General features: G+C 45.2%; 1 protein-coding gene across 2 annotated transcripts in view; it reads left to right on the top strand.

The window, feature by feature from the left end:
• Positions 1-27,716, top strand: part of si:ch211-45c16.2 (mitogen-activated protein kinase kinase kinase 13) — a 179,873-nt gene that overhangs the window by 103,222 nt on the left and 48,935 nt on the right. For both annotated transcript variants that reach the window (XM_052523302.1, XM_052523301.1), the window contains one exon: positions 3,584-3,775. In XM_052523302.1, coding sequence (XP_052379262.1) covers positions 3,584-3,775 — 192 coding nt within the window. The remainder of the gene's footprint in view (positions 1-3,583; positions 3,776-27,716) is intronic.

The raw sequence follows: 27,716 nt of genomic DNA, 5'->3' as shown, positions 1-27,716 counted from the left end.
CCTCCCACTAGACTACTGTTATAACCCCTCACACTAGACTACTGTTATAACCCCTCACACTAGACTACTGTTATAACCCCTCACACTAGACTACTGGCTTAACCCCTCACACTCGACTACTGTTATAACCCCTCACACTAGACTACTGTTATAACCCCTCCCACTAGACTACTGTTATAACCCCTCCCACTAGACTACTGTTATAACCCCTCACACTAGACTACTGTTATAACCCCTCACACTAGACTACTGTTATAACCCCTCACACTAGACTACTGGCTTAACCCCTCACACTAGACTACTGTTATAACCCCTCACACTAGACTGCTGTTATAACCTCTCACACTAGACTACTGTTATAACCCCTCACACTAGACTACTGTTATAACCCCTCACACTAGACTACTGTTATAACCCCACACACTAGAATACTGACACAACCCCTCACACTAGACTACTGTTATAACCCCTCACACTAGACTGCTGTTATAACCTCTCACACTAGACTACTGATATAACCCCTCACACTAGACTACTGTTATAACCCCTCACACTAGACTGCTGTTATAACCTCTCACACTAGACTACTGTTATAACCCCTCACACTAGACTACTGTTATAACCCCTCACACTAGACTACTGTTATAACCCCTCACACTAGACTACTGTTATAACCCCTCACACTAGACTACTGATATAACCCCTCACACTAGACTACTGTTATAACCCCTCACACTAGACTACTGTTATAACCCCACACACTAGAATACTGACACAACCCCTCACACTAGACTACTGTTATAACCCCTCACACTAGACTGCTGTTATAACCTCTCACACAAGACTACTGTTATAACCCCTCACACTAGACTACTGTTATAACCCCTCACACTAGACTACTGTTATAACCCCTCACACTAGACTACTGTTATAACCCCTCACACTAGACTACTGATATAACCTCTCACACTAGACTACTGTTATAACCCCTAGACTACTGTTATAACCCCTCACACTAGACTACTGTTATAACCCCTCACACTAGACTACTGTTATAACCCCTCACACTAGACTACTGTTATAACCTCTCACACTAGACTACTGTTATAACCCCTCACACTAGACTACTGATATAACCTCTCACACTAGACTACTGTTATAACCCCTAGACTACTGTTATAACCCCTCACACTAGACTACTGACATAACCCCTCACACTAGACTACTGTTATAACCCCTCACACTAGACTACTGATATAACCCCTCACACTAGACTACTGTTATAACCCCTCACACTAGACTACTGTTATAACCCCTCACACTAGACTACTGTTATAACCCCTCACACTAGACTACTGACATAACCCCTCACACTAGACTACTGATATAACCCCTCACACTAGACTACTGTTATAACCCCTCACACTAGACTACTGTTATAACCCCTCCCACTAGACTACTGTTATAACCCCTCACACTAGACTACTGTTATAACCCCTAGACTACTGTTATAACCCCTCACACTAGACTACTGATATAACCCCTCACACTAGACTACTGGCTTAACCCCTCCCACTAGACTACTGTTATAACCCCTCACACTAGACTACTGGCTTAACCCCTCACACTAGACTACTGATATAACCCCTCACACTAGACTACTGATATAACCCCTCACACTAGACTACTGGTATAACCCCTCACACTAGACTACTGTTATAACCCCTCACACTAGACTACTGTTATAACCCCTCACACTAGACTACTGTTATAACCCCTCACACTAGACTACTGTTATAACCCCTCACACTAGACTACTGGCTTAACCCCTCACACTAGACTACTGGCTTAACCCCTCACACTAGACTACTGACATAACCCCTCACACTAGATGACTGTTATAACCCCTCACACTAGACTACTGTTATAACCCCTCCCACTAGACTACTGATATAACCCCTCACACTAGACTACTGATATAACCCCTCACACTAGACTACTGGCACAACCCCTCACACTAGACTACTGTTATAACCCCTCACACTAGACTACTGGCTTAACCCCTCACACTAGACTACTGATATAACCCCTCCCACTAGACTACTGTTATAACCCCTCACACTAGACTACTGTTATAACCCCTCACACTAGACTACTGACACAACCCCTCACACTAGACTACTGACATAACCCCTCACACTAGACTACTGTTATAACCCCTCACACTAGACTACTGTCATAACCCCTCACACTAGACTACTGTTATAACCCCTCACACTAGACTACTGATATAACCCCTCACACTAGACTACTGTTATAACCCCTCACACTAGACTACTGATATAACCCCTCACACTAGACTACTGATATAACCCCTCACACTAGACTACTGTTATAACCCCTCACACTAGACTACTGTTATAACCCCTCACACTAGACTACTGATATAACCCCTCACACTAGACTACTGTTATAACCCCTCACACTAGACTACTGTTATAACCCCTCACACTAGACTACTGACATAACCCCTCACACTAGACTACTGTTATAACCCCTCACACTAGACTACTGTTATAACCCCTCACACTAGACTACTGTTATAACCCCTCACACTAGACTACTGTTATAACCCCTCACACTAGACTACTGTTATAACCCCTCACACTAGACTACTGACACAACCCCTCACACTAGACTACTGTTATAACCCCTCACACTAGACTACTGTTATAACCCCTCACACTAGACTACTGACACAACCCCTCACACTAGACTACTGACACAACCCCTCACACTAGACTACTGACATAACCCCTCACACTAGACTACTGTTATAACCCCTCACACTAGACTACTGACACAACCCCTCACACTAGACTACTGTTATAACCCCTCACACTAGACTACTGTTATAACCCCTCACACTAGACTACTGTTATAACCCCTCACACTAGACTACTGTTATAACCCCTCACACTAGACTACTGACATAACCCCTCACACTAGACTACTGACACAACCCCTCACACTAGACTACTGTTATAACCCCTCACACTAGACTACTGTTATAACCCCTCACACTAGACTACTGTTATAACCCCTCACACTAGACTACTGTTATAACCCCTCACACTAGACTACTGTTATAACCCCTCACACTAGACTACTGTTATAACCCCTCACACTAGACTACTGTTATAACCCCTCACACTAGACTACTGACATAACCCCTCCTGAGCACATCAGGCGGAACTATTGTTTGAGGAGTTGCTACAGGAGTTTTTGCTGTTGTCTGATTTCAAGTTGTACCCTATAACCACTGAGAATATCATTTAAACATGCTTTTCAGTCTAGTACTAGGCTTAATCTGTGTCTAGGAAATCCGCCCTGAATGTCTCTCTCTCTGTGTCGTCCTTCTGTAGTGCACCCCAACTCCGTGCTAAAGTACTGTTATGGTGTACTGTGTCACATCTTTTTGACTTTGTAACTCATCCTCTCTCCTCTTCTCCTCCCGATCCTCCCTATCCTCCCTCTCCTCTTCTCCTCCCTCTCCTCCCTCTCTTGTCTCTCTCCTCTCCAGGGGTGTGTGCACCCAGGCTCCGTGCTACTGTATCTTAATGGAGTATTGTTCCCAGGGCCAACTCTATGAGGTTCTGAGGGCCGGACGGAAGGTGACCCCCAGACTGCTGGTGGACTGGGCCTCAGGGATCGCCTCTGGGATGAACTACCTGCACCTCCACAAGATCATACACAGAGACCTCAAGTCACCCAAGTGAGTGTCTCTATCCAAAACCCTCCACCAACCCTTTCCCAACCCTCCCCTAACCCTCCCCTAACCCTAACCCTAACCCTAACCCTACCCTACCCTACCCTACCCTACCCTCCCCTAACCCTCCCCTAACCCTAACCCTAACCCTAACCCTCCCCTCCCCTAACCCTATCCCGAAACCTCCCCTAACCCTCCCCTAGCCCCAAACCTCCCCTAACCCTAACCCTCCCCTAACCCTCCCCTAACCCCAAACCTCCTCTAACCCTAACCCTAACCCTCCCCTAACCCTACCCTCCCCCATCCCCAAACCTCCCCTAACCCTCCTCTAGCCCCAAACCTACCCTAACCCTAACCCTCCCCCAACCCTCCCCTAACCCTACCCTCCCCCAACCCCAAGCCTCCCTAACCCTCCCCATCCCCAATCCTAACCTTCCCTAACCCTACCCCAACCCTTCCCCTAACCCTACCCTCCCCCAACCCTCCCCTAACCCTACCCTCCCCCAACCCCAAGCCTCCCCTAACCCTCCCCATCCCCAATCCTAACCTTCCCCTAACCCAACCCTCCCCTAACCTTAACCCTACCCTCTCCCAACCCCAACCCTCCCCTAACCCTCCCCCATCCCCAAACCTCCCCTAACCCTCCCCTAATCCCAAACCTCCCCTAACCCTCCCCCATCCCCAAACCTCCCCTAACCCTCCCCTAACCCCAAACCTCCTCTAGCAAAACCTAGAGACTTCCTTAGATATTGTGCACCAGCTGTTGTTTACATAAATGGCAAAAGCAGATTAGCCTCTCGTCGCCTGATCCTCACAAGGCACCCCGATTTTCGACAAAATCTCTGTTTCTTTCTCCAGCGAATGATTGGGTTTAGGGCCTGTTCGGGTGTTTGGAGTATATCCTCCCTGTCCGACTCATTAGTGTCTGGTTGGGGTATGTATGTACAGTCCATTCCTGTGAACAGGTTTGGTAACTTAATATTCTTGTCTTAATTAATGATGTTACATATAGAGGGAGTTTCTGTCAGATTGTAAATTGATCAGATTGATCAGATTGTAAATAAATAAAAGAGAAAGCAGATCTTCTTACAGACAGAGAGGTTCATCCCACATTTTATACAGACTACAATGATGTGTCCTAAAATGTTCCCCTGTGATAAAACGTAGTGCTGAATGGTAGATTGCAAGACATTCAACTCCACCTTTCATCGAGTCAGATAGCTTATTCATCACAAAACCATTTGACTTTGCTAATTAGTTTAAATGGTTACTTCATTGGCAAAGTGGGCAAACTTAGATAGCAAATGCCAACAACGAACAGTGAGCCATCGTATGCAAGTTTAAATGTTGTAAAGTTGGTGTGAGAGAGGTGGACAAATGATTGTTATTGATCAATAATGACAAACCTGGCACTAAACAAAGCATGTGTGCTCATGATTCAACCATATACTCACCGTAAATCACAGCTAATGAAGTCACTGAAACCCTTAACAAAGAGTTGCAGTCTGTTTTTGAATGGGTGGACATCTCTAACACTGAACATCTCTAAAACTAAGAGCATTGTATTTGGTACAAATCATTCCCTAACTTCTAGACCTCAGCTGAATCTGGTAATGAACGGTGGTGTGGCTGTTGAACAAGTTGAGACTACATTACTTGGCGTTACCTTAGATTGATTCAATGGTTATAACGATGGGGAGAGGTCTGTCTGTAATATAGAGATGGGGAGAGGTCTTTCTGTAATATAGAGATGGGGAGAGGTCTGTCTGTAATATAGAGATGGGGAGAGGTCTGTCTGTAATAAAGAGATGGGGAGAGGTCTGTCTGTAATAAAGAGATGGGGAGAGGTCTGTCTGTAATGAAGAGATGGGGAGAGGTCTGTCTGTAATAAAGAGATGGGGAGAGGTCTGTCTGTAATATAGAGATGGGGAGAGGGCTGTCTGTAATATAGAGATGGGGAGGGGGCTGTCTGTAATAAAGAGATGGGGAGAGGTATGTCTGTAATAAAGAGATGGGGAGAGGTCTGTCTGTAATAAAGAGATGGGGAGAGGTCTGTCTGTAATATAGAGATGGGGAGAGGGCTGTCTGTAATATAGAGATGGGGAGAGGTCTGTCTGTAATAAAGAGATGGGGAGAGGGCTGTCTGTAATAAAGAGATGGGGAGAGGTCTGTCTGTAATGAAGAGATGGGGAGAGGTCAGTCTGTAATATAGAGATGGGGAGAGGTCTGTATGTAATAAAGAGATGGGGAGAGGTCTGTATGTAATAAAGAGATGGGGAGAGGTCTGTATGTAATATAGAGATGGGAAGAGGTCTGTCTGTAATATAGAGATGGGGAGAAGTCTGTCTGTAATATAGAGATGGGGAGAGGGCTGTCTGTAATATAGAGATGGGGAGAGGTCTGTCTGTAATAAAGAGATGGGGAGAGGTCTGTCTGTTATATAGAGATGGGGAGAGGTCTGTCTGTTATATAGAGATGGGGAGGGGTCTGTCTGTAATAAAGAGATGGGGAGAGGTCTGTCTGTTATATAGAGATGGGGAGAGGTCTCTCTGTTATATAGAGATGGGGAGAGGTCTGTCTGTTATATAGAGATGGGGAGAGGTCTGTCTGTAATAAAGAGATGGGGAGAGGTCTGTCTGTTATATAGAGATGGGGAGAGGTCTGTCTGTTATATAGAGATGGGGAGGGGTCTGTCTGTAATAAAGAGATGGGGAGGGGTCTGTCTGTAATAAAGAGATGGGGAGAGGTCTGTATGTAATAAAGAGATGGGGAGAGGTCTGTCTGTAATAAAGAGATGGGGAGAGGTCTGTATGTAATATAGAGATGGGGAGAGGTCTGTCTGTAATATAGAGATGGGGAGAGGTCTGTCTGTAATAAAGAGATGGGGAGAGGTCTGTCAGTAATATAGAGATGGGGAGAGGTCTGTCTGTAATATAGAGATGGGGAGAGGTCTGTCTGTAATATAGAGATGGGGAGAGGTCTGTCTGTAATAAAGAGATGGGGAGAGGTCTGTATGTAATATAGAGATGGGGAGAGGTCTGTATGTAATAAAGAGATGGGGAGAGGTCTGTCTGTAATAAAGAGATGGGGAGAGGTCTGTATGTAATATAGAGATGGGGAGAGGTCTGTCTGTAATATAGAGATGGGGAGAGATCTGTCTGTAATATAGAGATGGGGAGAGGTCTGTCTGTAATAAAGAGATGGGGAGAGGTCTGTCTGTAATATAGAGATGGGGAGAGGTCTGTCTGTAGTAAAGAGATGAGGAGAGGTATGTCTGTTATATAGAGATGGGGAGAGGTCTGTCTGTAATGAAGAGATGAGGAGAGGTCTGTCTGTAATAAAGAGATGGGGAGAGGTCTGTCTGTAATAAAGAGATGGGGAGAGGTCTGTCTGTAATGTAGAGATGGGGAGAGGTCTGTCTGTAATATAGAGATGGGGAGAGGTCTGTCTGTAATATAGAGATGGGGAGAGGTCTGTCTGTAATAAAGAGATGGGGAGAGGTCTGTCTGTAATATAGAGATGGGGAGAGGTCTGTCTGTAATATAGAGATGGGGATAGGTCTGTCTGTAATAAAGAGATGGGGAGAGGTCTGTCTGTAATGTAGAGATGGGAAGAGGTCTGGCTGTAATATAGAGATGGGGAGAGGTCTGTCTGTCATAAAGAGATGGGGAGAGGTCTGTCTGTAATATAGAGATGGGGAGAGGTCTGTCTGTAGTAAAGAGATGGGGAGAGGTCTGTTTGTAATATAGAGATGGGGAGAGGTCTGTCTGTAATAAAGAGATGGGGAGAGGTCTGTCTGTAATAAAGAGATGGGGAGAGGTCTGTCTGTAATATAGAGATGGGGAGAGGTCTGTCTGTAGTAAAGAGATGGGGAGAGGTCTGTCTGTAATATAGAGATGGGGAGAGGTCTGTTTGTAATATAGAGATGGGGAGAGGTCTGTCTGTTATATAGAGATGGGGAGAGGTCTGTCTGTTATATAGAGATGGGGAGAGGTCTGTCTGTTATATAGAGATGGGGAGAGGTCTGTCTGTAATAAAGAGATGGGGAGAGGTCTGTCTGTTATATAGAGATGGGGAGAGGTCTCTCTGTTATATAGAGATGGGGAGAGGTCTGTCTGTTATATAGAGATGGGGAGAGGTCTGTCTGTTATATAGAGATGGGGAGAGGTCTGTCTGTTATATAGAGATGGGGAGAGGTCTGTCTGTAATAAAGAGATGGGGAGAGGTCTGTCTGTTATATAGAGATGGGGAGAGGTCTGTCTGTTATATAGAGATGGGGAGGGGGGTCTGTCTGTAATAAAGAGATGGGGAGGGTCTGTCTGTAATATAGAGATGGGGAGAGGTCTGTCATAATAAAGAGATGGGGAGAGGTCTGTCTGTAATAAAGAGATGGGGAGAGGTCTGTCATAATAAAGAGATGGGGAGAGGTCTGTCCTTAATATAGAGATGGGGAGAGGTCTGTCTGTAATATAGAGATGGGGAGAGGTCTGTCTGTAATGAAGAGATGGGGAGAGGTCTGTCTGTAATAAAGAGATGGGGAGAGGTCTGTCTGTAATATAGAGATGGGGAGAGGTCTGTCTGTAATAAAGAGATGGGGAGAGGTCTGTCTGTAATAAAGAGATGGGGAGAGGTCTGTCTGTAATAAAGAGATGGGGAGAGGTCTGTCTGTAATAAAGAGATGGGGAGAGGTCTGTCTGTAATAAAGAGATGGGGAGAGGTCTGTCTGTAATATAGAGATGGGGAGAGGTCTGTCTGTAATAAAGAGATGGGGAGAGGTCTGTCTGTAATAAAGAGATGGGGAGAGGTCTGTCATAATAAAGAGATGGGGAGAGGTCTGTCTGTAATAAAGAGATGGGGAGAGGTCTGTCATAATAAAGAGATGGGGAGAGGTCTGTCTGTAATATAGAGATGGGGAGAGGTCTGTCTGTAATAAAGAGATGGGGAGAGGTCTGTCTGTAATAAAGAGATGGGGGGAGGTCTGTCTGTAATAAAGAGATGGGGAGAGGTCTGTCTGCTCTGTCTGTAATATAGAGATGGGGAGAGGTCTGTCTGTAATAAAGAGATGGGGAGAGGTCTGTCTGTAATATAGAGATGGGGAGAGGTCTGTCTGTAATAAAGAGATGGGGAGAGGTCTGTCTGTAATATAGAGATGGGGAGAGGTCTGTCTGTAATATAGAGATGGGGAGAGGTCTGTCTGTAATAAAGAGATGGGGAGAGGTCTGTCTGTAATATAGAGATGGGGAGAGGTCTGTCTGTAATGAAGAGATGGGGAGAGGTCTGTCTGTAATAAAGAGATGGGGAGAGGTCTGTCTGTAATATAGAGATGGGGAGAGGTCTGTCTGTAATAAAGAGATGGGGAGAGGTCTGTCTGTAATAAAGAGATGGGGAGAGGTCTGTCTGTAATAAAGAGATGGGGAGAGGTCTGTCTGTAATGAAGAGATGGGGAGAGGTCTGTCTGTAATAAAGAGATGGGGAGAGGTCTGTCTGTAATAAAGAGATGGGGAGAGGTCTGTCTGTAATAAAGAGATGGGGAGAGGTCTGTCTGTAATAAAGAGATGGGGAGAGGTCTGTCATAATAAAGAGATGGGGAGAGGTCTGTCTGTAGTAAAGAGATGGGGAGAGATCTGTCTGTAATAAAGAGGTGAGGAGAGGTCTGTCAGTAATAAAGAGATGGGGAGAGGTCTGTCTGTAATAAAGAGATGGGGAGAGGTCTGTCTGTAATGAAGAGATGGGGAGAGGTCTGTCTGTAATATAGAGATGGGGAGAGGTCTTTCTTTAGTAAAGAGATGGGGAGAGGTCTGTCTGTAATAAAGAGATGGGGAGAGGTCTGTCTGTAATAAAGAGATGGGGAGAGGTCTGTATGTAATATAGAGATGGGGAGAGGTCTGTCTGTAATATAGAGATGGGGAGAGGTCTGTCTGTAATAAAGAGATGGGGAGAGGTCTGTCCGTAATATAGAGATGGGGAGAGGTCTGTCTTTAATAAAGAGATGGGGAGAGGTCTGTCTGTAATAAAGAGATGGGGAGAGGTCTGTCTGTAATAAAGAGATGGGGAGAGGTCTGTCTGTAATAAAGAGATGGGGAGAGGTCTGTCATAATAAAGAGATGGGGAGAGGTCTGTCTGTAATATAGAGATGGGGAGAGGTCTGTCTGTAATAAAGAGATGGGGAGAGGTCTGTCTGTAATAAAGAGATGGGGAGAGTTCTGTCTGTAGTAAAGAGATGGGGAGAGGTCTGTCTGTAGTAAAGAGATGGGGAGAGGTCTGTCTGTAATATAGAGATGGGGAGAGGTCTGTCTGTAATAAAGAGATGGGGAGAGGTCTGTCTGTTATAAAGAGATGGGGAGAGGTCTGTCTGTAATAAAGAGATGGGGAGAGGTCTGTCTGTAATATAGAGATGGGGAGAGGTCTGTCTGTAATAAAGAGATGGGGAGAGGTCTGTCTGTAATATAGAGATGGGGAGAGGTCTGTCTGTAATGAAGAGATGGGGAGAGGTCTGTCTGTAATAAAGAGATGGGGAGAGGTCTGTCTGTAATATAGAGATGGGGAGAGGTCTGTCTGTGATAAAGAGATGGGGAGAGGTCTGTCTGTAATAAAGAGATGGGGAGAGGTCTGTCTGTAATAAAGTGATGGGGAGAGGTCTGTCTGTAATGAAGAGATGGGGAGAGGTCTGTCTGTAATAAAGAGATGGGGAGAGGTCTGTCTGTAATAAAGAGATGGGGAGAGGTCTGTCTGTAATAAAGAGATGGGGAGAGGTCTGTCTGTAATAAAGAGATGGGGAGAGGTCTGTCGTAATAAAGAGATGGGGAGAGGTATGTCTGTAATAAAGAGATGGGGAGAGGTCTGTCATAATAAAGAGATGGGGAGAGGTCTGTCTGTAGTAAAGAGATGGGGAGAGATCTGTCTGTAATAAAGAGGTGAGGAGAGGTCTGTCTGTAATAAAGAGATGGGGAGAGGTCTGTCTGTAATAAAGAGATGGGGAGAGGTCTGTCTGTAATGAAGAGATGGGGAGAGGTCTGTCTGTAATATAGAGATGGGGAGAGGTCTGTCTTTAGTAAAGAGATGGGGAGAGGTCTGTATGTAATATAGAGATGGGGAGAGGTCTGTCTGTAATATAGAGATGGGGAGAGGTCTGTCTGTAATAAAGAGATGGGGAGAGGTCTGTCTGTAATATAGAGATGGGGAGAGGTCTGTCTTTAGTAAAGAGATGGGGAGAGGTCTGTCTGTAATAAAGAGATGGGGAGAGGTCTGTCTGTAATAAAGAGATGGGGAGAGGTCTGTCTGTAATAATAAAGAGATGGGGAGAGGTCTGTATGTAATATAGAGATGGGGAGAGGTCTGTCTGTAATATAGAGATGGGGAGAGGTCTGTCTGTAATAAAGAGATGGGGAGAGGTCTGTCAGTAATATAGAGATGGGGAGAGGTCTGTCTGTAATAAAGAGATGGGGAGAGGTCTGTATGTAATATAGAGATGGGGAGAGGTCTGTATGTAATAAAGAGATGGGGAGAGGTCTGTCTGTAATAAAGAGATGGGGAGAGGTCTGTATGTAATATAGAGATGGGGAGAGGTCTGTCTGTAATATAGAGATGGGGAGAGATCTGTCTGTAATATAGAGATGGGGAGAGGTCTGTCTGTAATAAAGAGATGGGGAGAGGTCTGTCTGTAATATAGAGATGGGGAGAGGTCTGTCTGTAGTAAAGAGATGAGGAGAGGTATGTCTGTTATATAGAGATGGGGAGAGGTCTGTCTGTAATGAAGAGATGAGGAGAGGTCTGTCTGTAATAAAGGGATGGGGAGAGGTCTGTCTGTAATAAAGAGATGGGGAGAGGTCTGTCTGTAATGTAGAGATGGGGAGAGGTCTGTCTGTAATATAGAGATGGGGAGAGGTCTGTCTGTAATATAGAGATGGGGAGAGGTCTGTCTGTAATAAAGAGATGGGGAGAGGTCTGTCTGTAATATAGAGATGGGGAGAGGTCTGTCTGTAATATAGAGATGGGGAGAGGTCTGTCTGTAATAAAGAGATGGGGAGAGGTCTGTCTGTAATGTAGAGATGGGGAGAGGTCTGGCTGTAATATAGAGATGGGGAGAGGTCTGTCTGTCATAAAGAGATGGGGAGAGGTCTGTCTGTAATATAGAGATGGGGAGAGGTCTGTCTGTAGTAAAGAGATGGGGAGAGGTCTGTTTGTAATATAGAGATGGGGAGAGGTCTGTCTGTAATAAAGAGATGGGGAGAGGTCTGTCTGTAATATAGAGATGGGGAGAGGTCTGTCTGTAGTAAAGAGATGTCTGTAATAAAGAGATGGGGAGAGGTCTGTCTGTAATATAGAGATGGGGAGAGGTCTGTTTGTAATATAGAGATGGGGAGAGGTCTGTCTGTTATATAGAGATGGGGAGAGGTCTGTCTGTTATATAGAGATGGGGAGAGGTCTGTCTGTTATATAGAGATGGGGAGAGGTCTGTCTGTAATAAAGAGATGGGGAGAGGTCTGTCTGTTATATAGAGATGGGGAGAGGTCTGTCTGTTATATAGAGATGGGGAGGGGTCTGTCTGTAATAAAGAGATGGGGAGAGGTCTGTCTGTTATATAGAGATGGGGAGAGGTCTCTCTGTTATATAGAGATGGGGAGAGGTCTGTCTGTTATATAGAGATGGGGAGAGGTCTGTCTGTTATATAGAGATGGGGAGAGGTCTGTCTGTTATATAGAGATGGGGAGAGGTCTGTCTGTTATATAGAGATGGGGAGAGGTCTGTCTGTAATGAAGAGATGAGGAGAGGTCTGTCTGTAATATAGAGATGGGGAGAGGTCTGTCTGTAATGAAGAGATGAGGAGAGGTCTGTCTGTAATAAAGAGATGGGGAGAGGTCTGTCTGTAATGTAGAGATGGGGAGAGGTCTGTCTGTAATGTAGAGATGGGAAGAGGTCTGGCTGTAATATAGAGATGGGGAGAGGTCTGTCTGTCATAAAGAGATGGGGAGAGGTCTGTCTGTAATATAGAGATGGGGAGAGGTCTGTCTGTAGTAAAGAGATGGGGAGAGGTCTGTTTGTAATATAGAGATGGGGAGAGGTCTGTCTGTAATAAAGAGATGGGGAGAGGTCTGTCTGTAATATAGAGATGGGGAGAGGTCTGTCTGTAGTAAAGAGATGGGGAGAGGTCTGTCTGTAATATAGAGATGGGGAGAGGTCTGTTTGTAATATAGAGATGGGGAGAGGTCTGTCTGTTATATAGAGATGGGGAGAGGTCTGTCTGTTATATAGAGATGGGGAGAGGTCTGTCTGTTATATAGAGATGGGGAGAGGTCTGTCTGTAATAAAGAGATGGGGAGAGGTCTGTCTGTTATATAGAGATGGGGAGAGGTCTGTCTGTTATATAGAGATGGGGAGGGGTCTGTCTGTAATAAAGAGATGGGGAGAGGTCTGTCTGTTATATAGAGATGGGGAGAGGTCTCTCTGTTATATAGAGATGGGGAGAGGTCTGTCTGTTATATAGAGATGGGGAGAGGTCTGTCTGTTATATAGAGATGGGGAGAGGTCTGTCTGTTATATAGAGATGGGGAGAGCTCTGTCTGTAATAAAGAGATGGGGAGAGGTCTGTCTGTTATATAGAGATGGGGAGAGGTCTGTCTGTTATATAGAGATGGGGAGGGGTCTGTCTGTAATAAAGAGATGGGGAGGGGTCTGTCTGTAATATAGAGATGGGGAGAGGTCTGTCATAATAAAGAGATGGGGAGAGGTCTGTCTGTAATAAAGAGATGGGGAGAGGTCTGTCATAATAAAGAGATGGGGAGAGGTCTGTCCTTAATATAGAGATGGGGAGAGGTCTGTCTGTAATATAGAGATGGGGAGAGGTCTGTCTGTAATATAGAGATGGGGAGAGGTCTGTCTGTAATAAAGAGATGGGGAGAGGTCTGTCTGTAATGTAGAGATGGGGAGAGGTCTGGCTGTAATATAGAGATGGGGAGAGGTCTGTCTGTCATAAAGAGATGGGGAGAGGTCTGTCTGTAATATAGAGATGGGGAGAGGTCTGTCTGTAGTAAAGAGATGGGGAGAGGTCTGTTTGTAATATAGAGATGGGGAGAGGTCTGTCTGTAATAAAGAGATGGGGAGAGGTCTGTCTGTAATATAGAGATGGGGAGAGGTCTGTCTGTAGTAAAGAGATGGGGAGAGGTCTGTCTGTAATATAGAGATGGGGAGAGGTCTGTTTGTAATATAGAGATGGGGAGAGGTCTGTCTGTTATATAGAGATGGGGAGAGGTCTGTCTGTTATATAGAGATGGGGAGAGGTCTGTCTGTTATATAGAGATGGGGAGAGGTCTGTCTGTAATAAAGAGATGGGGAGAGGTCTGTCTGTTATATAGAGATGGGGAGAGGTCTGTCTGTTATATAGAGATGGGGAGGGGTCTGTCTGTAATAAAGAGATGGGGAGAGGTCTGTCTGTTATATAGAGATGGGGAGAGGTCTCTCTGTTATATAGAGATGGGGAGAGGTCTGTCTGTTATATAGAGATGGGGAGAGGTCTGTCTGTTATATAGAGATGGGGAGAGGTCTGTCTGTTATATAGAGATGGGGAGAGGTCTGTCTGTTATATAGAGATGGGGAGAGGTCTGTCTGTAATGAAGAGATGAGGAGAGGTCTGTCTGTAATATAGAGATGGGGAGAGGTCTGTCTGTAATGAAGAGATGAGGAGAGGTCTGTCTGTAATAAAGAGATGGGGAGAGGTCTGTCTGTAATGTAGAGATGGGGAGAGGTCTGTCTGTAATGTAGAGATGGGAAGAGGTCTGGCTGTAATATAGAGATGGGGAGAGGTCTGTCTGTCATAAAGAGATGGGGAGAGGTCTGTCTGTAATATAGAGATGGGGAGAGGTCTGTCTGTAGTAAAGAGATGGGGAGAGGTCTGTTTGTAATATAGAGATGGGGAGAGGTCTGTCTGTAATAAAGAGATGGGGAGAGGTCTGTCTGTAATATAGAGATGGGGAGAGGTCTGTCTGTAGTAAAGAGATGGGGAGAGGTCTGTCTGTAATATAGAGATGGGGAGAGGTCTGTTTGTAATATAGAGATGGGGAGAGGTCTGTCTGTTATATAGAGATGGGGAGAGGTCTGTCTGTTATATAGAGATGGGGAGAGGTCTGTCTGTTATATAGAGATGGGGAGAGGTCTGTCTGTAATAAAGAGATGGGGAGAGGTCTGTCTGTTATATAGAGATGGGGAGAGGTCTGTCTGTTATATAGAGATGGGGAGGGGTCTGTCTGTAATAAAGAGATGGGGAGAGGTCTGTCTGTTATATAGAGATGGGGAGAGGTCTCTCTGTTATATAGAGATGGGGAGAGGTCTGTCTGTTATATAGAGATGGGGAGAGGTCTGTCTGTTATATAGAGATGGGGAGAGGTCTGTCTGTTATATAGAGATGGGGAGAGCTCTGTCTGTAATAAAGAGATGGGGAGAGGTCTGTCTGTTATATAGAGATGGGGAGAGGTCTGTCTGTTATATAGAGATGGGGAGGGGTCTGTCTGTAATAAAGAGATGGGGAGGGGTCTGTCTGTAATATAGAGATGGGGAGAGGTCTGTCATAATAAAGAGATGGGGAGAGGTCTGTCTGTAATAAAGAGATGGGGAGAGGTCTGTCATAATAAAGAGATGGGGAGAGGTCTGTCCTTAATATAGAGATGGGGGGAGAGGTCTGTCTGTAATATAGAGATGGGGAGAGGTCTGTCTGTAATGAAGAGATGGGGAGAGGTCTGTCTGTAATAAAGAGATGGGGAGAGGTCTGTCTGTAATATAGAGATGGGGAGAGGTCTGTCTGTGATAAAGAGATGGGGAGAGGTCTGTCTGTAATAAAGAGATGGGGAGAGGTCTGTCTGTAATAAAGAGATGGGGAGAGGTCTGTCTGTAATAAAGAGATGGGGAGAGGTCTGTCTGTAATAAAGAGATGGGGAGAGGTCTGTCTGTAATAAAGAGATGGGGAGAGGTCTGTCTGTAATAAAGAGATGGGGAGAGGTCTGTCATAATAAAGAGATGGGGAGAGGTCTGTCTGTAATAAAGAGATGGGGAGCGGTCTGTCATAATAAAGAGATGGGGAGAGGTCTGTCTGTAATAAAGAGATGGGGAGAGGTCTGTCTGTAATATAGAGATGGGGAGAGGTCTGTCTGTAGTAAAGAGATGAGGAGAGGTATGTCTGTTATATAGAGATGGGGAGAGGTCTGTCTGTAATGAAGAGATGAGGAGAGGTCTGTCTGTAATAAAGGGATGGGGAGAGGTCTGTCTGTAATAAAGAGATGGGGAGAGGTCTGTCTGTAATGTAGAGATGGGGAGAGGTCTGTCTGTAATATAGAGATGGGGAGAGGTCTGTCTGTAATATAGAGATGGGGAGAGGTCTGTCTGTAATAAAGAGATGGGGAGAGACTGTCTGTAATATAGAGATGGGGAGAGGTCTGTCTGTAATATAGAGATGGGGAGAGGTCTGTCTGTAATAAAGAGATGGGGAGAGGTCTGTCTGTAATGTAGAGATGGGGAGAGGTCTGGCTGTAATATAGAGATGGGGAGAGGTCTGTCTGTCATAAAGAGATGGGGAGAGGTCTGTCTGTAATATAGAGATGGGGAGAGGTCTGTCTGTAGTAAAGAGATGGGGAGAGGTCTGTTTGTAATATAGAGATGGGGAGAGGTCTGTCTGTAATAAAGAGATGGGGAGAGGTCTGTCTGTAATATAGAGATGGGGAGAGGTCTGTCTGTAGTAAAGAGATGGGGAGAGGTCTGTCTGTAATATAGAGATGGGGAGAGGTCTGTTTGTAATATAGAGATGGGGAGAGGTCTGTCTGTTATATAGAGATGGGGAGAGGTCTGTCTGTTATATAGAGATGGGGAGAGGTCTGTCTGTTATATAGAGATGGGGAGAGGTCTGTCTGTAATAAAGAGATGGGGAGAGGTCTGTCTGTAATAAAGAGATGGGGAGGGGTCTGTCTGTAATATAGAGATGGGGAGAGGTCTGTCATAATAAAGAGATGGGGAGAGGTCTGTCTGTAATAAAGAGATGGGGAGAGGTCTGTCATAATAAAGAGATGGGGAGAGGTCTGTCCTTAATATAGAGATGGGAGAGGTCTGTCTGTAATATAGAGATGGGGAGAGGTCTGTCTGTAATGAAGAGATGGGGAGAGGTCTGTCTGTAATAAAGAGATGGGGAGAGGTCTGTCTGTAATATAGAGATGGGGAGAGGTCTGTCTGTGATAAAGAGATGGGGAGAGGTCTGTCTGTAATAAAGAGATGGGGAGAGGTCTGTCTGTAATAAAGAGATGGGGAGAGGTCTGTCTGTAATAAAGAGATGGGGAGAGGTCTGTCTGTAATAAAGAGATGGGGAGAGGTCTGTCTGTAATAAAGAGATGGGGAGAGGTCTGTCTGTAATAAAGAGATGGGGAGAGGTCTGTCATAATAAAGAGATGGGGAGAGGTCTGTCTGTAATAAAGAGATGGGGAGCGGTCTGTCATAATAAAGAGATGGGGAGAGGTCTGTCTGTAATAAAGAGATGGGGAGGTCTGTCTGTAATATAGAGATGGGGAGAGGTCTGTCTGTAGTAAAGAGATGAGGAGAGGTATGTCTGTTATATAGAGATGGGGAGAGGTCTGTCTGTAATGAAGAGATGAGGAGAGGTCTGTCTGTAATAAAGGGATGGGGAGAGGTCTGTCTGTAATAAAGAGATGGGGAGAGGTCTGTCTGTAATGTAGAGATGGGGAGAGGTCTGTCTGTAATATAGAGATGGGGAGAGGTCTGTCTGTAATATAGAGATGGGGAGAGGTCTGTCTGTAATAAAGAGATGGGAGAGACTGTCTGTAATATAGAGATGGGGAGAGGTCTGTCTGTAATATAGAGATGGGGAGAGGTCTGTCTGTAATAAAGAGATGGGGAGAGGTCTGTCTGTAATGTAGAGATGGGGAGAGGTCTGGCTGTAATATAGAGATGGGGAGAGGTCTGTCTGTCATAAAGAGATGGGGAGAGGTCTGTCTGTAATATAGAGATGGGGAGAGGTCTGTCTGTAGTAAAGAGATGGGGAGAGGTCTGTTTGTAATATAGAGATGGGGAGAGGTCTGTCTGTAATAAAGAGATGGGGAGAGGTCTGTCTGTAATATAGAGATGGGGAGAGGTCTGTCTGTAGTAAAGAGATGGGGAGAGGTCTGTCTGTAATATAGAGATGGGGAGAGGTCTGTTTGTAATATAGAGATGGGGAGAGGTCTGTCTGTTATATAGAGATGGGGAGAGGTCTGTCTGTTATATAGAGATGGGGAGAGGTCTGTCTGTTATATAGAGATGGGGAGAGGTCTGTCTGTAATAAAGAGATGGGGAGAGGTCTGTCTGTTATATAGAGATGGGGAGAGGTCTGTCTGTTATATAGAGATGGGGAGGGGTCTGTCTGTAATAAAGAGATGGGGAGAGGTCTGTCTGTTATATAGAGATGGGGAGAGGTCTCTCTGTTATATAGAGATGGGGAGAGGTCTGTCTGTTATATAGAGATGGGGAGAGGTCTGTCTGTTATATAGAGATGGGGAGAGGTCTGTCTGTTATATAGAGATGGGGAGAGGTCTGTCTGTAATAAAGAGATGGGGAGAGGTCTGTCTGTTATATAGAGATGGGGAGAGGTCTGTCTGTTATATAGAGATGGGGAGAGGTCTGTCTGTTATATAGAGATGGGGAGGGGTCTGTCTGTAATAAAGAGATGGGGAGAGGTCTGTCTGTTATATAGAGATGGGGAGAGGTCTCTCTGTTATATAGAGATGGGGAGAGGTCTGTCTGTTATATAGAGATGGGGAGAGGTCTGTCTGTTATATAGAGATGGGGAGAGGTCTGTCTGTTATATAGAGATGGGGAGAGGTCTGTCTGTAATAAAGAGATGGGGAGAGGTCTGTGGGGAGAGGTCTGTCTGTTATATAGAGATGGGGAGAGGTCTGTCTGTTATATAGAGATGGGGAGGGGTCTGTCTGTAATAAAGAGATGGGGAGGGGTCTGTCTGTAATAAAGAGATGGGGAGAGGTCTGTATGTAATAAAGAGATGGGGAGAGGTCTGTCTGTAATAAAGAGATGGGGAGAGGTCTGTATGTAATATAGAGATGGGGAGAGGTCTGTCTGTAATATAGAGATGGGGAGAGGTCTGTCTGTAATAAAGAGATGGGGAGAGGTCTGTCAGTAATATAGAGATGGGGAGAGGTCTGTCTGTAATAAAGAGATGGGGAGAGGTCTGTATGTAATATAGAGATGGGGAGAGGTCTGTCATAATAAAGAGATGGGGAGAGGTCTGTCTGTAATAAAGAGATGGGGAGAGGTCTGTCATAATAAAGAGATGGGGAGAGGTCTGTCCTTAATATAGAGATGGGGAGAGGTCTGTCTGTAATATAGAGATGGGGAGAGGTCTGTCTGTAATGAAGAGATGGGGAGAGGTCTGTCTGTAATAAAGAGATGGGGAGAGGTCTGTCTGTAATATAGAGATGGGGAGAGGTCTGTCTGTGATAAAGAGATGGGGAGAGGTCTGTCTGTAATAAAGAGATGGGGAGAGGTCTGTCTGTAATAAAGAGATGGGGAGAGGTCTGTCTGTAATAAAGAGATGGGGAGAGGTCTGTCTGTAATAAAGAGATGGGGAGAGGTCTGTCTGTAATAAAGAGATGGGGAGAGGTCTGTCTGTAATAAAGAGATGGGGAGAGGTCTGTCATAATAAAGAGATGGGGAGAGGTCTGTCTGTAATAAAGAGATGGGGAGCGGTCTGTCATAATAAAGAGATGGGGAGAGGTCTGTCTGTAATAAAGAGATGGGGAGAGGTCTGTCTGTAATATAGAGATGGGGAGAGGTCTGTCTGTAGTAAAGAGATGAGGAGAGGTATGTCTGTTATATAGAGATGGGGAGAGGTCTGTCTGTAATGAAGAGATGAGGAGAGGTCTGTCTGTAATAAAGGGATGGGGAGAGGTCTGTCTGTAATAAAGAGATGGGGAGAGGTCTGTCTGTAATGTAGAGATGGGGAGAGGTCTGTCTGTAATATAGAGATGGGGAGAGGTCTGTCTGTAATATAGAGATGGGGAGAGGTCTGTCTGTAATAAAGAGATGGGGAGAGACTGTCTGTAATATAGAGATGGGGAGAGGTCTGTCTGTAATATAGAGATGGGGAGAGGTCTGTCTGTAATAAAGAGATGGGGAGAGGTCTGTCTGTAATGTAGAGATGGGGAGAGGTCTGGCTGTAATATAGAGATGGGGAGAGGTCTGTCTGTCATAAAGAGATGGGGAGAGGTCTGTCTGTAATATAGAGATGGGGAGAGGTCTGTCTGTAGTAAAGAGATGGGGAGAGGTCTGTTTGTAATATAGAGATGGGGAGAGGTCTGTCTGTAATAAAGAGATGGGGAGAGGTCTGTCTGTAATATAGAGATGGGGAGAGGTCTGTCTGTAGTAAAGAGATGGGGAGAGGTCTGTCTGTAATATAGAGATGGGGAGAGGTCTGTTTGTAATATAGAGATGGGGAGAGGTCTGTCTGTTATATAGAGATGGGGAGAGGTCTGTCTGTTATATAGAGATGGGGAGAGGTCTGTCTGTTATATAGAGATGGGGAGAGGTCTGTCTGTAATAAAGAGATGGGGAGAGGTCTGTCTGTTATATAGAGATGGGGAGAGGTCTGTCTGTTATATAGAGATGGGGAGGGGTCTGTCTGTAATAAAGAGATGGGGAGAGGTCTGTCTGTTATATAGAGATGGGGAGAGGTCTCTCTGTTATATAGAGATGGGGAGAGGTCTGTCTGTTATATAGAGATGGGGAGAGGTCTGTCTGTTATATAGAGATGGGGAGAGGTCTGTCTGTTATATAGAGATGGGGAGAGGTCTGTCTGTAATAAAGAGATGGGGAGAGGTCTGTCTGTTATATAGAGATGGGGAGAGGTCTGTCTGTTATATAGAGATGGGGAGAGGTCTGTCTGTTATATAGAGATGGGGAGGGGTCTGTCTGTAATAAAGAGATGGGGAGAGGTCTGTCTGTTATATAGAGATGGGGAGAGGTCTCTCTGTTATATAGAGATGGGGAGAGGTCTGTCTGTTATATAGAGATGGGGAGAGGTCTGTCTGTTATATAGAGATGGGGAGAGGTCTGTCTGTTATATAGAGATGGGGAGAGGTCTGTCTGTAATAAAGAGATGGGGAGAGGTCTGTGGGGAGAGGTCTGTCTGTTATATAGAGATGGGGAGAGGTCTGTCTGTTATATAGAGATGGGGAGGGGTCTGTCTGTAATAAAGAGATGGGGAGGGGTCTGTCTGTAATAAAGAGATGGGGAGAGGTCTGTATGTAATAAAGAGATGGGGAGAGGTCTGTCTGTAATAAAGAGATGGGGAGAGGTCTGTATGTAATATAGAGATGGGGAGAGGTCTGTCTGTAATATAGAGATGGGGAGAGGTCTGTCTGTAATAAAGAGATGGGGAGAGGTCTGTCAGTAATATAGAGATGGGGAGAGGTCTGTCTGTAATAAAGAGATGGGGAGAGGTCTGTATGTAATATAGAGATGGGGAGAGGTCTGTATGTAATAAAGAGATGGGGAGAGGTCTGTCTGTAATAAAGAGATGGGGAGAGGTCTGTATGTAATATAGAGATGGGGAGAGGTCTGTCTGTAATATAGAGATGGGGAGAGATCTGTCTGTAATATAGAGATGGGGAGAGGTCTGTCTGTAATAAAGAGATGGGGAGAGGTCTGTCTGTAATATAGAGATGGGGAGAGGTCTGTCTGTAGTAAAGAGATGAGGAGAGGTATGTCTGTTATATAGAGATGGGGAGAGGTCTGTCTGTAATGAAGAGATGAGGAGAGGTCTGTCTGTAATAAAGAGATGGGGAGAGGTCTGTCTGTAATAAAGAGATGGGGAGAGGTCTGTCTGTAATGTAGAGATGGGGAGAGGTCTGTCTGTAATATAGAGATGGGGAGAGGTCTGTCTGTAATATAGAGATGGGGAGAGGTCTGTCTGTAATAAAGAGATGGGGAGAGGTCTGTCTGTAATAAAGAGATGGGGAGAGGTCTGTCTGTAATGTAGAGATGGGAAGAGGTCTGGCTGTAATATAGAGATGGGGAGAGGTCTGTCTGTCATAAAGAGATGGGGAGAGGTCTGTCTGTAATATAGAGATGGGGAGAGGTCTGTCTGTAGTAAAGAGATGGGGAGAGGTCTGTTTGTAATATAGAGATGGGGAGAGGTCTGTCTGTAATAAAGAGATGGGGAGAGGTCTGTCTGTAATATAGAGATGGGGAGAGGTCTGTCTGTAGTAAAGAGATGGGGAGAGGTCTGTCTGTAATATAGAGATGGGGAGAGGTCTGTTTGTAATATAGAGATGGGGAGAGGTCTGTCTGTTATATAGAGATGGGGAGAGGTCTGTCTGTTATATAGAGATGGGGAGAGGTCTGTCTGTTATATAGAGATGGGGAGAGGTCTGTCTGTAATAAAGAGATGGGGAGAGGTCTGTCTGTTATATAGAGATGGGGAGAGGTCTGTCTGTTATATAGAGATGGGGAGGGGTCTGTCTGTAATAAAGAGATGGGGAGAGGTCTGTCTGTTATATAGAGATGGGGAGAGGTCTCTCTGTTATATAGAGATGGGGAGAGGTCTGTCTGTTATATAGAGATGGGGAGAGGTCTGTCTGTTATATAGAGATGGGGAGAGGTCTGTCTGTTATATAGAGATGGGGAGAGGTCTGTCTGTAATAAAGAGATGGGGAGAGGTCTGTCTGTTATATAGAGATGGGGAGAGGTCTGTCTGTTATATAGAGATGGGGAGGGTCTGTCTGTAATAAAGAGATGGGGAGGGGTCTGTCTGTAATATAGAGATGGGGAGAGGTCTGTCATAATAAAGAGATGGGGAGAGGTCTGTCTGTAATAAAGAGATGGGGAGAGGTCTGTCATAATAAAGAGATGGGGAGAGGTCTGTCCTTAATATAGAGATGGGGAGAGGTCTGTCTGTAATATAGAGATGGGGAGAGGTCTGTCTGTAATGAAGAGATGGGGAGAGGTCTGTCTGTAATAAAGAGATGGGGAGAGGTCTGTCTGTAATATAGAGATGGGGAGAGGTCTGTCTGTAATAAAGAGATGGGGAGAGGTCTGTCTGTAATAAAGAGATGGGGAGAGGTCTGTCTGTAATAAAGAGATGGGGAGAGGTCTGTCTGTAATAAAGAGATGGGGAGAGGTCTGTCTGTAATAAAGAGATGGGGAGAGGTCTGTCTGTAATAAAGAGATGGGGAGAGGTCTGTCTGTAATAAAGAGATGGGGAGAGGTCTGTCATAATAAAGAGATGGGGAGAGGTCTGTCTGTAATAAAGAGATGGGGAGAGGTCTGTCATAATAAAGAGATGGGGAGAGGTCTGTCTGTAATATAGAGATGGGGAGAGGTCTGTCTGTAATAAAGAGATGGGGAGAGGTCTGTCTGTAATAAAGAGATGGGGAGAGGTCTGTCTGTAATAAAGAGATGGGGAGAGGTCTGTCTGCTCTGTCTGTAATATAGAGATGGGGAGAGGTCTGTCTGTTATATAGAGATGGGGAGAGGTCTGTCTGTAATAAAGAGATGGGGAGAGGTCTGTCTGTAATAAAGAGATGGGGAGAGGTCTGTCTGTAATAAAGAGATGGGGAGAGGTCTGTCTATAATAAAGAGATGGGGAGAGGTCTGTCATAATAAAGAGATGGGGAGAGGTCTGTCTGTAATAAAGAGATGGGGAGAGGTCTGTCATAATAAAGAGATGGGGAGAGGTCTGTCTGTAATAAAGAGATGGGGAGAGGTCTGTCTGTAATATAGAGATGGGGAGAGGTCTGTCTGTAGTAAAGAGATGAGGAGAGGTATGTCTGTTATATAGAGATGGGGAGAGGTCTGTCTGTAATGAAGAGATGAGGAGAGGTCTGTCTGTAATAAAGGGATGGGGAGAGGTCTGTCTGTAATAAAGAGATGGGGAGAGGTCTGTCTGTAATGTAGAGATGGGGAGAGGTCTGTCTGTAATATAGAGATGGGGAGAGGTCTGTCTGTAATATAGAGATGGGGAGAGGTCTGTCTGTAATAAAGAGATGGGGAGAGGTCTGTCTGTAATATAGAGATGGGGAGAGGTCTGTCTGTAATAAAGAGATGGGGAGAGGTCTGTCTGTAATGTAGAGATGGGGAGAGGTCTGGCTGTAATATAGAGATGGGGAGAGGTCTGTCTGTCATAAAGAGATGGGGAGAGGTCTGTCTGTAATATAGAGATGGGGAGAGGTCTGTCTGTAGTAAAGAGATGGGGAGAGGTCTGTTTGTAATATAGAGATGGGGAGAGGTCTGTCTGTAATAAAGAGATGGGGAGAGGTCTGTCTGTAATATAGAGATGGGGAGAGGTCTGTCTGTAGTAAAGAGATGGGGAGAGGTCTGTCTGTAATATAGAGATGGGGAGAGGTCTGTTTGTAATATAGAGATGGGGAGAGGTCTGTCTGTTATATAGAGATGGGGAGAGGTCTGTCTGTTATATAGAGATGGGGAGAGGTCTGTCTGTTATATAGAGATGGGGAGAGGTCTGTCTGTAATAAAGAGATGGGGAGAGGTCTGTCTGTTATATAGAGATGGGGAGAGGTCTGTCTGTTATATAGAGATGGGGAGGGGTCTGTCTGTAATAAAGAGATGGGGAGAGGTCTGTCTGTTATATAGAGATGGGGAGAGGTCTCTCTGTTATATAGAGATGGGGAGAGGTCTGTCTGTTATATAGAGATGGGGAGAGGTCTGTCTGTTATATAGAGATGGGGAGAGGTCTGTCTGTTATATAGAGATGGGGAGAGGTCTGTCTGTAATAAAGAGATGGGGAGAGGTCTGTCTGTTATATAGAGATGGGGAGAGGTCTGTCTGTTATATAGAGATGGGGAGGGTCTGTCTGTAATAAAGAGATGGGGAGGGGTCTGTCTGTAATAAAGAGATGGGGAGAGGTCTGTATGTAATAAAGAGATGGGGAGAGGTCTGTCTGTAATAAAGAGATGGGGAGAGGTCTGTATGTAATATAGAGATGGGGAGAGGTCTGTCTGTAATATAGAGATGGGGAGAGGTCTGTCTGTAATAAAGAGATGGGGAGAGGTCTGTCAGTAATATAGAGATGGGGAGAGGTCTGTCTGTAATAAAGAGATGGGGAGAGGTCTGTATGTAATATAGAGATGGGGAGAGGTCTGTATGTAATAAAGAGATGGGGAGAGGTCTGTCTGTAATAAAGAGATGGGGAGAGGTCTGTATGTAATATAGAGATGGGGAGAGGTCTGTCTGTAATATAGAGATGGGGAGAGATCTGTCTGTAATATAGAGATGGGGAGAGGTCTGTCTGTAATAAAGAGATGGGGAGAGGTCTGTCTGTAATATAGAGATGGGGAGAGGTCTGTCTGTAGTAAAGAGATGAGGAGAGGTATGTCTGTTATATAGAGATGGGGAGAGGTCTGTCTGTAATGAAGAGATGAGGAGAGGTCTGTCTGTAATAAAGAGATGGGGAGAGGTCTGTCTGTAATAAAGAGATGGGGAGAGGTCTGTCTGTAATGTAGAGATGGGGAGAGGTCTGTCTGTAATATAGAGATGGGGAGAGGTCTGTCTGTAATATAGAGATGGGGAGAGGTCTGTCTGTAATAAAGAGATGGGGAGAGGTCTGTCTGTAATATAGAGATGGGGAGAGGTCTGTCTGTAATATAGAGATGGGGAGAGGTCTGTCTGTAATAAAGAGATGGGGAGAGGTCTGTCTGTAATGTAGAGATGGGAAGAGGTCTGGCTGTAATATAGAGATGGGGAGAGGTCTGTCTGTCATAAAGAGATGGGGAGAGGTCTGTCTGTAATATAGAGATGGGGAGAGGTCTGTCTGTAGTAAAGAGATGGGGAGAGGTCTGTTTGTAATATAGAGATGGGGAGAGGTCTGTCTGTAATAAAGAGATGGGGAGAGGTCTGTCTGTAATATAGAGATGGGGAGAGGTCTGTCTGTAGTAAAGAGATGGGGAGAGGTCTGTCTGTAATATAGAGATGGGGAGAGGTCTGTTTGTAATATAGAGATGGGGAGAGGTCTGTCTGTTATATAGAGATGGGGAGAGGTCTGTCTGTTATATAGAGATGGGGAGAGGTCTGTCTGTTATATAGAGATGGGGAGAGGTCTGTCTGTAATAAAGAGATGGGGAGAGGTCTGTCTGTTATATAGAGATGGGGAGAGGTCTGTCTGTTATATAGAGATGGGGAGGGGTCTGTCTGTAATAAAGAGATGGGGAGAGGTCTGTCTGTTATATAGAGATGGGGAGAGGTCTCTCTGTTATATAGAGATGGGGAGAGGTCTGTCTGTTATATAGAGATGGGGAGAGGTCTGTCTGTTATATAGAGATGGGGAGAGGTCTGTCTGTTATATAGAGATGGGGAGAGGTCTGTCTGTAATAAAGAGATGGGGAGAGGTCTGTCTGTTATATAGAGATGGGGAGAGGTCTGTCTGTTATATAGAGATGGGGAGGGGTCTGTCTGTAATAAAGAGATGGGGAGGGGTCTGTCTGTAATATAGAGATGGGGAGAGGTCTGTCATAATAAAGAGATGGGGAGAGGTCTGTCTGTAATAAAGAGATGGGGAGAGGTCTGTCATAATAAAGAGATGGGGAGAGGTCTGTCCTTAATATAGAGATGGGGAGAGGTCTGTCTGTAATATAGAGATGGGGAGAGGTCTGTCTGTAATGAAGAGATGGGGAGAGGTCTGTCTGTAATAAAGAGATGGGGAGAGGTCTGTCTGTAATATAGAGATGGGGAGAGGTCTGTCTGTGATAAAGAGATGGGGAGAGGTCTGTCTGTAATAAAGAGATGGGGAGAGGTCTGTCTGTAATAAAGAGATGGGGAGAGGTCTGTCTGTAATAAAGAGATGGGGAGAGGTCTGTCTGTAATAAAGAGATGGGGAGAGGTCTGTCTGTAATAAAGAGATGGGGAGAGGTCTGTCTGTAATAAAGAGATGGGGAGAGGTCTGTCATAATAAAGAGATGGGGAGAGGTCTGTCTGTAATAAAGAGATGGGGAGAGGTCTGTCATAATAAAGAGATGGGGAGAGGTCTGTCTGTAATATAGAGATGGGGAGAGGTCTGTCTGTAATAAAGAGATGGGGAGAGGTCTGTCTGTAATAAAGAGATTGGGAGAGGTCTGTCTGTAATAAAGAGATGGGGAGAGGTCTGTCTGCTCTGTCTGTAATATAGAGATGGGGAGAGGTCTGTCTGTAATAAAGAGATGGGGAGAGGTCTGTCTGTAATATAGAGATGGGGAGAGGTCTGTCTGTAATATAGAGATGGGGAGAGGTCTGTCTGTAATAAAGAGATGGGGAGAGGTCTGTCTGTAATGTAGAGATGGGAAGAGGTCTGGCTGTAATATAGAGATGGGGAGAGGTCTGTCTGTCATAAAGAGATGGGGAGAGGTCTGTCTGTAATATAGAGATGGGGAGAGGTCTGTCTGTAGTAAAGAGATGGGGAGAGGTCTGTTTGTAATATAGAGATGGGGAGAGGTCTGTCTGTAATAAAGAGATGGGGAGAGGTCTGTCTGTAATATAGAGATGGGGAGAGGTCTGTCTGTAGTAAAGAGATGGGGAGAGGTCTGTCTGTAATATAGAGATGGGGAGAGGTCTGTTTGTAATATAGAGATGGGGAGAGGTCTGTCTGTTATATAGAGATGGGGAGAGGTCTGTCTGTTATATAGAGATGGGGAGAGGTCTGTCTGTTATATAGAGATGGGGAGAGGTCTGTCTGTAATAAAGAGATGGGGAGAGGTCTGTCTGTTATATAGAGATGGGGAGAGGTCTGTCTGTTATATAGAGATGGGGAGGGGTCTGTCTGTAATAAAGAGATGGGGAGAGGTCTGTCTGTTATATAGAGATGGGGAGAGGTCTCTCTGTTATATAGAGATGGGGAGAGGTCTGTCTGTTATATAGAGATGGGGAGAGGTCTGTCTGTTATATAGAGATGGGGAGAGGTCTGTCTGTTATATAGAGATGG

Source organism: Oncorhynchus keta, chromosome 7 (genome assembly GCF_023373465.1).
Source record: "Oncorhynchus keta strain PuntledgeMale-10-30-2019 chromosome 7, Oket_V2, whole genome shotgun sequence".
Taxonomy (NCBI): domain Eukaryota; kingdom Metazoa; phylum Chordata; class Actinopteri; order Salmoniformes; family Salmonidae; genus Oncorhynchus; species Oncorhynchus keta.
Note: the sequence above shows the minus strand (reverse complement) of the source record. Positions and strands in the feature narration are given on the sequence as shown.